Source organism: Cynocephalus volans, chromosome 1, assembly GCF_027409185.1.
Source record: "Cynocephalus volans isolate mCynVol1 chromosome 1, mCynVol1.pri, whole genome shotgun sequence".
Taxonomy (NCBI): domain Eukaryota; kingdom Metazoa; phylum Chordata; class Mammalia; order Dermoptera; family Cynocephalidae; genus Cynocephalus; species Cynocephalus volans.
In genome coordinates this window covers 124607616-124621115 of record NC_084460.1, presented here as the reverse complement: position 1 = coordinate 124621115, position 13500 = coordinate 124607616, and the positions used below count along the sequence as shown (strand labels likewise).

Below are 13500 nucleotides of genomic sequence, written 5' to 3'. Positions count from 1 at the left end.
ACACTTTTCTTATAATACCATTCTCCTATTAAACATTATTTTATGCCTATGCAAAATAAGCTTAGACTTATGTTGTGTGGACATAAAGAAAAGCTTATTTTCTTTCTCTTGGGTAAAGAATTATGCTTTGCAAGGCACTTTGGCATCTATTCATTAGTGTATTTAATCCTTACAACAGCTTTACTAGGTGGACAGAATAGGGGTCATTATCTCCGGGATAAGGACAAGGAAATTTCAGAGACATTAAGTGACGTGTCCAAGGTCGCACAGCTTGGAAAGGACCCACACTGAAAACCTGGACTTCTGACTCCCCAGAGAGCCCGTTTCCCAGTCTCCGCCAGTCCCACACAGCTCACCTTCACACAATAAGCTCTTGATATGGCTAGGTCGGTAGAGATAAGGATGCTAGGAAGACGCAGCAGAGGGACAGACAGTAGACAGGGAGCGGGGGAGGGGAAGGAGAAAAGCACATCGCGCACGCGCACGTCACCAGTAGCGGGAGGGCGTGTGGAGAAAACTTGGGGAAAGAAGCTGAGCTCCCGCCTCTCGTTAACGCGCAGGCGCACTTCCTGTGGTCGAAGGTCAGAAAAGGGAGGGCCTCAGAGCTGCGCATGCGCGATTCTGTGCCGGGTCGCCAAGATGTCGTTCTCTAAATACGTTCCGTCGTCCCTGGCCAGTCGGCCCAGTACCCTCGACCCAGCCGAATACGACATATCTCCGGAAGCCCGGCAGGCTCAAGCCGAGCGGTTGGCCATAAGATCCCGACTTAAACGGGAGTATCTGCTAAAGTACAACGACCCCAACCGCCGAGGGCTCATCGTAAGTGGGGGGCTGGCCGGGAGGGAATCGGGGGCAGGAGTCTGGGCGGTGCGCTCGGGCTGGGTAGCCCAGGCTGGCCAACGGAGACCACGCACGGGGCGGCCACCGTTCCCGGTTAATAATTAAGATGCGGTGCCTCTTCCAGATCCAGAGAGCAAGCCAACTCACTTAGGCCTTTGACCTTGGCCAGAGAGCGTGGTGGTCAAGAGGACGGGCTCTGGACCCAAACCTGGCTGGGTTTAAGTCCAGGCTTGATCGTTTATCGTCTGGGTTGAATTGGGAAAGTTATTCAACTCGGCGTAGCCTAAGTTTTCGTATTTGAATAAATGGGTATAATATAGTACTTCCTATTTATGAGGTTGTTAGGATTAAATGAGGTAAGGCACGTGACTGGCCTAGCAAGTGCCTCGTTTGTAACTGTTCAGAAAATATTTACTATATGTATAATCTAAAAAGCTGCTTTCTATTTTTCAGTTCACAGCTCGTAGGGATACTGCTCTTTCCTGATGGGAGTATAGTGATTCTTCAACCTGTGTCTTTTAAAGACCCTGCAGCTTATTGAAGCTTTGGGCTTTGGAGTCAGACCCCAAGACACTACATACGGCAAACTATATGACAGTGGGCAGTTTACCTAACCCCTCTTAATCATAGGTTTCTGATGTTTATTTGGAAATGATGTGCATTCTTCGTAGAATTGTTCTGAGGTTAAATGAGATAGTCAGTGTATGTAGCATTCTGTTGGGAAAATAGAACAATTTAATCAGGCCCTCTCGCTTCTGGCCGCTTGGGGGTGGTTCAGTAAGCAAGTTGTGTGTGGGTGGAGTTAGTGCACATGGAAGGTGCTCTGCGCAGCCATGCTTTCCATCCTATGGCTTCCAAGGACTTGTTTGCCGGTTACCTAAAACAAAGACTTGCGTGTGAGGGGTCTGGTGACCCAGCCTGGCGTGTGCAGGGTTGGTGACCCAGTTTGTGAACAAGCGTGAGGGGTCTGTGAGCTCCATACCCAACCCTAGCTCGACAACTGGCCCAGTTGGCAGGATTAGGGGAAGGTAAAAGCTCGACAATTGGCGACGTCGGCAGGATTCCGACATTAGCCCTAGTGCGACACATTCCCAGCACATAATGTATGCCCAGTAAACTGATGATTATTATTTAATAATTGTGCTTTTAGATAGTTTTCTGTACAAGAACTATCTAAATATGTCAAATATGATGTTAAAAAAAGACATTTCCCAGCAATTGCATTGGTGTTCTATAGTAATTTTTGGAAGTTGTGAGGATTGAAGGAAAGTTACAATGTGCCAGGTATTATGCTAAACCCTTTCTGAGCATTATTTTATTCGAATATCACAGTTATTTAGAGAATCAAGCTCTATTACCATCTCCATTTTACATATGAAAGGGCAACATGGGAAGGACAAGTAGCTCATACAATAGTACCTGCTTTGCAGGTGATAGAGCAGAATTTGAACTCTGGTCTGTGTAACTCAGAGCATCTCCTTTTAACTAGTTGTCTATACTGTCTCTGGCCATAGCCTTGTCTACTTGGGAAGAAAGTGAAGAGACATTTATTATATGCATACTCACATGATTGGGTTTGATGTGCTAGATAGTATGATGTACTAAAAAAGAGTGAGACCTCAGTCAGACAAACCTGAGGTTTAAACCCCAGATCTTTTATTTTCTAACTCTATGAGCCAGGCAGTTTCAATTTTCTCATATGTATAATAGACTTAAAATAATACCTGCCTCTTTGGTGGTTCTGTTAATTAAATGATGCATGACACAATCATTTATTAATCAATACATGTAAATTCTCTTGCCTATTCTTTAAGAATGATTGATTCAGTGAGTAAATAATCGCTCAGGATCTGTTATGGACCTGTTTTAGATTCTGAGGTACAATGGAGAACAAAACAGGTGAAAATACCTGTCCTTGTAGAGCTTTCTTTCCAGCAGGAGAGGCAAGTAAAAATTTAACATGTTAGTTAGTGATAAGTGATAAGAAAATAAAGCTGGGGAGACAGTCTAATTACTTTTCTTTAACAACAACTTTAACCTTTCTCCAAAACTTTTAATAGTGTGAAATGTACTAATTTTGCTTTTAAAATATCAGCCAAGGGCTGGTTAGTTCAGTTGGTTAGAGTGCAGAATTATAACACCAAGGTCAAGGGTTCTGATCCCTGTAGTGGCCAGCCACTAAAAAAAAAAAAAAAAAAAAATCAGTCAAGTTAGCTTTAAAAACTTACCGTTCAGAGATAGCCTACTTCTGCCTTTATCTTCCTGCATCGTATTAGTAGGCTGGAAAGACCAATGTGGGAATAGCATTAGAAAGGGTCTTGGAAACAAAGTACAAAGCCTGATAGAACATATGAAATCTGTTCGTCCTCATTGGGAATACTGTGTGGTTCTGATGGTCATATTTCAAAGAAAGACAAGCTAAAAACAGCCCAAAGAAGAATAGATAAGCGTGAGTAAAATGGACAATTACTTGAAAAGGAGAAAAAGTGGCTTATCTAACAAGTTTAAAACATTAGGAGTCTTAAATCTTTTTTTCTTTTGACCAGTAATGGGATCGTAACCCCTGGCTCGGTGTTGCCTGCACCACGCTCAGCCAGTGAGGTCACTGGCCATCCCTATACAGGATCTGAACCCGCAGCCTCGGTGCTATCAGCACTGCACTCTCCCGAGTGAGCCACGGGGCTGGCCCAGGAGTCTTAAATCTTAAATTAATAGAACTGAAGGGTGATATGAAAATCTACAGGATCATCAGAGAGTTATTTTTGATGTACTAGAAATGAAAGATCTTCCCTGAACCCACAAAGTCCTGAAAAATTTGTTTCTCACTATGGCCCCTCTTAAGTTCTGTAACTTTCTGTTTTCATTAATTTTAGGAAGATCCTGCCTTGATTCGTTGGACCTATGCAAGATCAGCAAATATCTATCCCAATTTTAGACCCAGTCCTAAGACCTCACTCTTAGGAGCTTTGTGGGGAATTGGGCCCCTCTTATTCTGGTATTTTGTTTTAAAAACTAACAGGGTAAGTATCAGGACCGTGTATTTAATACTTGCGTGGTAGGTTCCCTAGATGCTGGCTGAAGCTCTTTTTGCAGTGATAGCCACCCAGGCCCCCTCACCGTGGCCCTGTACTTTTACTTCCCTTCTTCTCTAATCTTTATTACATTGTGTAATGATAAAATTTTAAAAAAAGAAAGGAAAGTTGGAAAAAAACAAAATAAAAAAAACAGAGATTTCAATTGGTATTATTGCTTTATTTCAACTTGTATAGAAATACACTTTGTTAAAAATCATGGTCGCCTCTAGGTCTTTCAAATTTAATTTAATGGCTGCTCTAGAATTTATAGTCATAAAATGGTCAATTTAAATTTATAAGATTTGAACTTAGTTCATGAAATTGTTTCCCTAGCGTTTTTTAGATGGTATAAGGAAATTATACTGTGATTATTAAGCTAAGGAATACCGAAATAACTATTTAAAAAGTTAATTTCTTTTTCTCATCAGAAGATATGCAGAAATTAAACTTTTCCTTTCTTATTAACTTCTAGATATTATTTTTGCACATTTTTAATTTAGTTTTCTTAGTTTCTTTGTTGTAAAAAGAGATGGTGTTTATTGGGTCAAGTATTATCAGAATATATAAATCATTTAATGTGTTCCCTGTTTGCATGAATTCTAGTTATGTTGGTCACATTTTGTGAATTAATGTTAAAATGTATTAGTACCCTGACAACAGAGAAGCAAAAGTGGCCTGTGCTGGGTGTCACTGCTGTCAGAGGCGAGGGCTTACGATTGCAGAGAAAGCCAAGTTTATCTTTGGCACCAGACCATTCCATTGCTGGTACTGGACAGCAGCTGCAGCCCCCAGGCCTTGTGTTGTCATCTTAACAGAGCCCACCCACATAACTTTGTCGTAAACTGGTCGATTCGCTCCTGTTAGAGATCATGTATTTAGATATCTAATAAATTATCTGCTTAACAGAAAGGTAGGCCACACTTTCGCAAAAGGTGTTTGCATTTTGCTTTCAATGTTTGCTTTTTAGTGGGCTAATATATTTCTAATTATTAAAATGTGGGTAAGATGTTTTTGAATAGGAATGTTTTCTTATTGTCCTTTACTTCTTCAGATTATTACTTCCTCACTCACTGGGCTTTAGAAGATCGGATTGCAATTAAGTTTAGGGTGTTTTATTCTGTTTTCCAGAGTTGTACCATGGCTTGTGCTGGAATGCATTGTTTTTAATGTATTTTTTTTTTTCTTTCTGTACAGGATAAGAAAGAAAAACTTATCCAGGAAGGAAAATTGGATCGAACATTTAACCTCTTACATTAAGTTGGCAATGATGACTGTGTATTCTTGCTTAAATAAATCTTCTGTTAGTCATTAAATAGTTTCTGTTTCTTAATTTTACCTTGATTCAAGGTTGAAACTTATTAATACTCTAACAACAGAGAAGCAAAAGTGGCCCAGGCAGGGAATCACTGTTGCCAGAGTGACAGCAAACATTTGCTAGTCAGTGTAGAGTCCCTACTTTCTAAGAGCTCACAGTTTAATGAAGAAACAGATTTGTATTCATTCATTCAATCATTCAACAAATGAGTGTTAACTATGAGCCAGGCATTGTGCTATGTGCTAAGAATACAATGGTCAATAAGCTGACTTAGTGCCTGTGCTTAAGGAGTACATACTTTGACAACTATTTTTCAACAATTAACGAGTATTATTTGAGTGCTTATTACATATCTGGTACTATTGAATACCTAAGCCCTTGTCTGGCCCCAGCCCCAGTAGTAAATACAACGTAACAGTAACAACAGTGTAAAAAATACAATAGAGATTTGGGAAAATGATGTAAGCAAGCTGATGAGGAAGCAGTTCTGCCTGAGGAATTTAGGGCAATGGCATTTGATCTAGGCTCTGAAGTTCACAAGGCTGACAGGACAAAATGGGGACATGAAGGGGCCTCAGGGTGTGTTGAGTATGGGTGGATTGGGGGCTGCTGTCAAGTGAGAAGATGGAGAGTGGAGGTCTTGCTGAGGAACAGAAGTATAATGCTTAAGAGCGTGGGCTTTGGAGGTCAGATCAGATCTAGACTAGAATCCTCATTCGAGTTTAGCAGTTGGAATACGGGGCCCCCATTTCCTCATCTACAGCAAGAAGACAGTAATACCTACTACCTCATAAGGTCATGGAGATGAAAATGAAATAACTCAAGAAAATAACAGCTACGCCATGCCTTGTAGTTCAGTCTTGAAACAGTAGGGTGACAATTTCATCACAAAGACAGAGTAAAATTAAGTGCTGTAGATAAACAGCATGCATTGTAGGGCTGATTTATGTACGTTGGTTTTAGCTTTCAAAGCATATTCATGACTATCCTCTCATTTCATCCTTGTATTAGCCTGGGTTGCCCCAAAAAGAGCCTGAGAGAAAGGCTTGTATGTAGGTTTACGTTAGGAAGTGTTGTGAAAGAACAGCGGTGGGAGACTAGGAAGAGTGAAACATGGAAGCAGGAAAAGCCCAAGTGTGTGCTATTGACCTGTTTCCGCTCCTGTTAGAGACCTTCTGAGGAGCCCTAGTGGAGTGTCCACAGAATTTTCCCTCCAGACATGGAAAATGCAAATATTTATTTTCTCTCCCATGGTCAAGAGTTATCCCATGCAATTCTCTTGTACTTCCACGTATGGGCATGCCTCAGAATGGCTGACTGGGTTCTTAAATGGGCATCACACGTGGAGGAGGAAGAAAGTTTAGGGCAGAAAGCAAGTGATGTGCTGTCTAGCTGAGGTAAAGTATTTTCAGGTCACACCTTTAGGCAACTGATAGCAGCAGCAATAATCAGAGTAGAAAGGTGGACCAAGAGGATGTGAAGCAGGCACAAGAGGTATACAATTTCTTCACCCCATGTTCTGCTTGGATATGTGTATACATTATGTTCAACCTGTAATGCGTCCTTCAAGGTGATGGCTATGTACAATCTCTACAGAACACTCAGTATAGGATGGTTAGTGGCACAAGCTGTATATAGTCCACACTGTTGCAACCGGCCTGGAGGCCATAATGGATCATTTCCCCCAACCATGCTTTCTAGATTTCCCTTCCTTGGCCATCACTTCAGTAAGTCTAGATTGCTTGCCTGATGGAGTCACCAAGACCTTCATTTCCAAAGACCTTAATTACTCTAGCATCATCAGGCTCTGTTGTAGCAATTGCCTATTTACAGTTACATAGGACTGGAAGCATTGAGATACTCCAGTGAATCCCCTGAGCTTCCTGTCCCCATTGTGTAGCAGCAGCTTAGCTCCCTATAATCAGGGTCTCTTACTGCTGCCAACATGGAAACTTTTTTTTTTTTTTAATCTACTGTGTCCCAGGTACAAGAAGCCCCAAATGACCAGGAGATAGTCAAAGCTTCAGATTATTGTGTTTCCCTGGTGAAAGTGTTCTCCCCATACCCCCCTGTGGGAATCAGGACTTATCTAGCAGAACCTAAATTTGTAGGGAGGGAAAGCACACATTCCACAGTGAGTGACTGGAATGGCAAAAGGGGCCAATCCTACTTCCTTCTCTTGGTTTTCATTTTTTATTTTTTTTATGTTTTTATTCATGCTTTCTCTTTTATTTATTTTTTATTTTTTCTTATTTTTAAAATTTTACTTCTCAGTATACATTGTACTTGATTTTTATGCCCCTTTACCCGTTCCTCCCCTCCACCCTCAATCATATCTGTTCACTTGCCTTAAATAGTTCAAGGTATTTTTGTGGTTATTCTGTCTTCTTCCCCCGCCCCCCTTGATTTGTTTGTGTGTTTATTTATTTACTTTCAGGGATCATTTCTATAGTTCGTTCCTCTTGGTTTTCATAATCATGAATTCTGGCTATGGAGGAAAAGCACTGTATCTATGACCATTGTTTCATTGCGTATACCACACGGTTAACTCTGTGCCTCGACTCTGCAGGGTGTTGTTCCCAAGCGGTTACTTTAGCTAAGCCTTTAATAGGCTTATCTGTATTTGTGCCCTACAGCTGCTGTCCACCTGACCACGTGACTCAATGCTTGTGACATTATCCAGATCATGATGGGCAGCTCTGGTTGAATGGTCAATTGATCTCACAGTAGATGCCCAGCTGCTATTGAAATGGCAAATTTTTTTCTGCTGAAGATGGCATGGCCTTGCTCCAGAACTTTAGGGGTCTGCACTGCAACTATCCTATTGCCAGGGTCCTGCAAGAGACTCCAAATGCATCCTTATCTACCATGAATATCTGGAGAATTTGATCTATTGTGTCATATGACCCAACAGGTGAGCTGCTTACACTGCAGCCTGGACATGCTGTGGAGCTCCCTCTGGGCTCCATTCAAAACTGGCAGTTTTACGAATCACGCAATAAATGGGTCAGAGCAGTGTTCCCAGGAAGGGTTCGTGTTGCCTCCAGAATCCGGAGAGGCCCACAAAGTAATGTGCATTTCTTAGTAGTAGAGAGTGTGAAGTGAAACAACTTGCCCTTTGGAGGGGCTGTCCTGGCATGCTGAAGACCACTGGACCCTACAAACATCACTGATACAGTAGGATCCTAAACCTTTATAGAGATTATCTCCCACTTTCTGGTGTCTCAGATGAGGGCACTGAAGTAATGAGGAGCCTAGTCTATGATCGAACAGAAGATTTGAGGCAGAAATAATAGAAGGTGAACAGTGATTCAAAGGGGCCAGGGCTGTAGACATGTGGAGTAGCTGTGTAATGGCAGAAGGCTGGGGTAAAGATCCATGAATTTCTGCAAACCATTTTAGATCTACAGCTACCGTCCCATGCCACTGGGACTTGGCCAAATCACGTGATACCCATTCCCAGTTTCCACATGATACCTGTTTTCTAATTTGCCCTTGCCCGTATCATTATAATAACTGTCTGCCCCTGCCTCCTCCATCCTCTTAAAAGCCATTATTCTTAAATTGTTCTCCAGATCTCGAAGTATTATATTACTTTATTCTCATTTTACAAGAGGACAAAAGCAGAAGGAACTTGTGCCCTAGAACCGCTGTGTCCACCTGACTATATGACTCAGTGCTTCTGACATTAATCCTCACTCTGACCTTCTGTCTTCTTTTTTCAATAACTTTGGTGTACTTTTTCTTATTATGCAAGTCTATTATAAGAAAATTCGAAATTAGTTAAGTAAAAGAATAAACTAAAAATCACTCCCATTTCCATCACACAAGGATAATATTTTGGTGTATATCCTTCTAAAGTGCATTTTTTTCTTCTCTGTGCTTATATATATATATTATATATATATATTTTTCAACAAATTGAGATCCACTGTGCATAACAATTTATAAATTTTTGGCCCAGTGATTTGTCATGAACATCTTGCCATATAATGACTTTTCTGCAACATTTTTAATGGCTACCAGTATTCTATTATGTGTATTTATCATAATTTACTGAATCAATCTCATAGTCGGACATTTCATTTTCCAGTTTTTTGCTGTTATGATCAAGGTAATGGATACCTTTGTAGGTGAATTTTTGTGCATATCCCTAACTTTTCTCATAGGATAAATTTCTGGGAGTGGAATTTCTGCATAAATAAGTATGCAAATGTTTTGTGTTTGGTATAAATATAAAAGATCTTATAATTTTATATTCCCAGGTAATGAATGAGGTGCCTGTTCCCTGTACCTTTTCCAACACAGGGTGCTGTCACTTTCAGTGATGCCTCAGAGCCTAATGGTTGAGCACAGGCTCTGAAGCCAAACTTCTTGCCTTTTTAATTCGTGCTTCACCACTTACTGATGAAGTGACCGGGAAAGTATTTAAATCCTCTGTGCCTCAATTTCCTTATCTTTATGATAGATATACTAATAACACTTACGGTATTGTTTAATGAATTATTAGAAAGTATTTAAAACAGTGGCATACAGTCTTAGTGAGTGTTTACTATTATTATTACTTTCAAACCTGATTGACCAAAATATTTAAAATTAATTTCATTTGTTATTGAGGTTTAATATTTTAAACACATTTTTGTTCATTTATGTTTATTTTGTCATTTGCTTGTTCAAATCCACTGTCTATGTTTTTCTGACATAACATATCTTTTTCTTAATGATTTTAAGGCTTAAACAAGATAAATGGAAAACTTTAATCCTGATCACACCAGTATTCAGAAAAAAAAAATTCCAGTATATCCTTGGTGCCTAAATGTTGAAAGAAAGCAGTACCCTAAGAAATTTTTGCACAGTAAGAATTTTTTAAACATTTGTTCACATTGAGAATTATTAAGCAGTGTGTTCATGAGAGTTTAATCAACTTAAAAAGATGTTTTATCAGTCAGGAACAATGTCCTAAATCATACTGAGAAGTAACCTGGTGACGACACCAATTGCCACCTCACCTGAGAACCAAATGCTGCCATATGTCTGACTGATACCACTAGCCCTGGGCACTGGGCACAGGAGCCCACACTGGTACTGCTGAGCATCCAAAAAAAGACAAGTGTTTAATAAAAAAGGTACCCAGGAGCCAGATCATAAGGCTTTTATCACATAAGGAGTTAAGACTTTAGCCTGGTGACAGGGAGAGCCATTGAAGGTATTAAGCAGGACTAGCCAGATTAGATTTGCATTCCTGGAAGGTCACTCTGGTTCCTGGGTGGAAGATTATCACAGGGCAAGAGAGGCTACAGGAGGACCAGTAATCAGACTGTTGATTTTCAATCTGACACGATTTTCAATTTTTGAGACAGCCCTCAATGCAGAACAAAGCTGCCCCTACCAATCAATCCCAGGATGACTCATTTGGATGTGAACTTGTTGAAAGCTTTATGAAAGTCTAAGTATATTATTTCTATTAGCTCTCTGTTATGCACATGCATGAGGAGCCAGTCTTCTTAATAATTCCTTATCCTTATATGACATCCCTTCCCTTTTTCTGGAACGGTATTGCTTTCCTAATGGGCTGGTTTATGTACTATGTCTTTTTACTCTGTATTTTGGATTCTGCCTGAAGAAAAAGATCACATTTATACTCTGATTAAAATCCCATTGGCTCCAGTCCCTGATTTATTTTCTTTTTTGTGTTTTCTCATTCCTAGTGGCACCTGACACAGTCTTCTCATAACTTTGGCGGGGGTGGAAGGGGGCACATAGTACTTATTACCACCTATCTCTATAATCTTCAGGATAATTAACAGAGTATTTGAAGAAATTAGAGATTTGTTCAAGAAGCTGTCTGAATAAAATTTGCATGATTAGAGAATATGTACATCAATTTTAAATAATTAAAAATATAATCCTATAAATACACTGAAAGACTCTGGATTTTCAAAGCTTCCATTGCCCTTTCTACCTTTGCGTAAACAAATGGAATTTGTGTTTCTAATTCTCTTTTAGAGGACCCATTTATGCTTATAATTATGACTGTAATATTTTCAATAGTTTTCCCTCTGTCTTGTTTACTGTCATTTTCTGGCTAAGATAGAGACTCTTCATTCTGTGGCCTGGAGAGACACTGACCTGTGTCATCTACTTGGAAGGCCTTCATTCAGAATTACCAGAAAAGAGCAGTGTGCATTGATCTCATGGCCAAGCTTCAGGATTCAAAAGAATAAAGGAAGCTCAGTGTCTGACATCTGACCTCTGAGTTTCCCTGGAGATGGATGGCTGATGGAACATCTGAGATTTCTGGAGTAAACCTGGCAGTAGAGTTCAAGTTCAGTTATTCCCATAATCGCAAGGAGTATCACCTTATCAGTTCTGGGTCAATTACTTACTTCTATCATCAGTTGCATTCATCTATTTTAAAAAATTTTTTCTTTATTTTTATAGAAATTTTAGTTTTATAGAGAAATTGAGTAGAAAGTATAGATAGTTCCCATGCCCTTCCCCGACCCCATATACACTTTTTCCTATTACTGACATGTTACACTGATGTGGTGCATTTGTTACAATAACGAATCAATACTGATATATTATTGTTAATTTTGTATTAGGGTTCCCTCTTTGTATTGCATAGTTTTGTGGGTTTTGCCTAATGTATAATGTCATATATTCAGCGTTACAGCATCATACAGAATAGTTTTGCTGCCCTAAAATCCTGTCCTTCACCTATTTACCCTTCCCACCCTCCTTCCTCATCCCCTGAAATCCTGGCAACCACTGATTTTTTTCTCATTACCTCAAACATTTTTCATTTCTTTGTGTTGGAAACATTCAAAATCCTCTCTTCTAGCTAATTGAAACTATACAATAAATTGTTGTTAATTATAGTCACCCTATAGTGCTATAGAGCACTGGATATTATTCCTCCTGCCTAGGTGTAATTTTGTATCCGTTGACCAACCTCTCCCTATCCCCCCGCTCCCTCCCCTTTCCAGGCTCTGGTAACCACCATTCTACTTCTCTGTGATCAGCTTTCTTAGCTTCCAAATACGCATGAGAACATGCAGTTTCTCTTTCCGTTCTTGCCTTATTTCACTTAACATAAGTGAAGTAAGACAAGCTCATTCATGTTGCCACAAATGACAGGATTTTATTCTTTTTTTTTTATGGCTGAATAATATTTCATTGTGTATATATACCACATTTTCTTTATCCACTCATTTGTTGATGGACATGGGTTGATTCCATATCTTGGCTATTGTGAATAGTACTGCAATAAACATGGGAGTACAAATATGTCTTTGATAGACTAATTTCCTTTCCTTTGGATATATACCCAGTAGTAGGATAAATCATTCATCTCTTATTTAATAATTAGGCTCTGGAGGAATCTTGAGGCTGGGAGAAGGAGAAAACTGTCTGAGACTGCTCCAGAAATCAGTATAGGAGGGACTCAGGGGCTGCAATCTGGTATGAAATTGTTAAGGGTAGGAGGAGAAAGGGAAGAGTAGGGGAATTCTCTTGAAATTCTGCAAAGTTGAGCTTTTTTTTTTTTTAACCTACATGATATGTTTCATATCAATTAAAAACAAAATTTTCAAAAGAGGGTTTTATTCATATTTTATATGAGACGGAGAAAACAACAAAGAGTATTATTATTAATTTATGTGGGTTGGGTGGATGGTGGATGGAGATGGGACTGGTCAATGACCCTGATGCCATCTGTTACAAGTGCTTGGGAGGAGATGGCGATGCAGGACGCAAAAAGGATGAGCTACTATTGGTCTGCAGATACTAGGGATGGTTGATTTTCTGGAGATGATGGGGAGGAGAAGCCTGTGCTCTATTAAATTCTTGTAGAACATTGGCCTGCAGGCCTCTTCAGCATTGATAAAACACTAACTGAGCTCATGTCATGTGCTGAGCACTGAGGATACTAATATGAAGAAGGTACATATAGCTCCTTAGAGGAACTCATAAAGGAGAAAGACAATTATAGCAGCTGCTGTAGTTTGAATGTCCCCCTGCCAAGCTCATGTTGGAACTTAACCCCCAATATGGTGGCAGAAGGTGGGGCCTTTAAATGTGATTGGATCTTGAGGACCATACCCTTGTGAATGAATTGATCCATTCATAAGTAATGGGCTGATGATTAAATGGGTTGTTATGGATGTGGTTCTGATGGCTTTATAAGTGAGAAGGTTAGCTCTCTTGCTCTTACCATCCTTGCCATATGATACCCTGTGTCTCTACAGTACTCCACACAAAGAAGAAAGC

The 13500-nt window shown here is 39.9% G+C and overlaps 1 protein-coding gene across 1 annotated transcript; it reads left to right on the top strand.

The window, feature by feature from the left end:
* The first annotated feature begins 584 nt into the window (after positions 1-584).
* On the top strand, positions 585-5227 carry NDUFB4 (NADH:ubiquinone oxidoreductase subunit B4). The gene is made up of 3 exons (XM_063102112.1): positions 585-819; positions 3714-3860; positions 5109-5227. Exons 1-3 carry the CDS (start codon positions 640-642, stop codon positions 5169-5171), a joined length of 390 nt encoding a protein of 129 aa, XP_062958182.1. The 5' UTR covers positions 585-639; the 3' UTR covers positions 5172-5227.
* Positions 5228-13500: the final 8273 nt, after the last annotated feature.

Bases quoted from the DNA above. Each gene is read 5' to 3' on its own strand.
- NDUFB4 (XM_063102112.1), top strand. From the start codon at position 640: ATGTCGTTCTCTAAATACGTTCCGTCGTCCCTGGCCAGTCGGCCCAGT. The intron at 820-3,713 runs GTAAGTGGGGGG...CATTAATTTTAG, and splicing joins CCAACCGCCGAGGGCTCATC to GAAGATCCTGCCTTGATTCG. The intron at 3,861-5,108 runs GTAAGTATCAGG...CTTTCTGTACAG, and splicing joins TTGTTTTAAAAACTAACAGG to GATAAGAAAGAAAAACTTAT.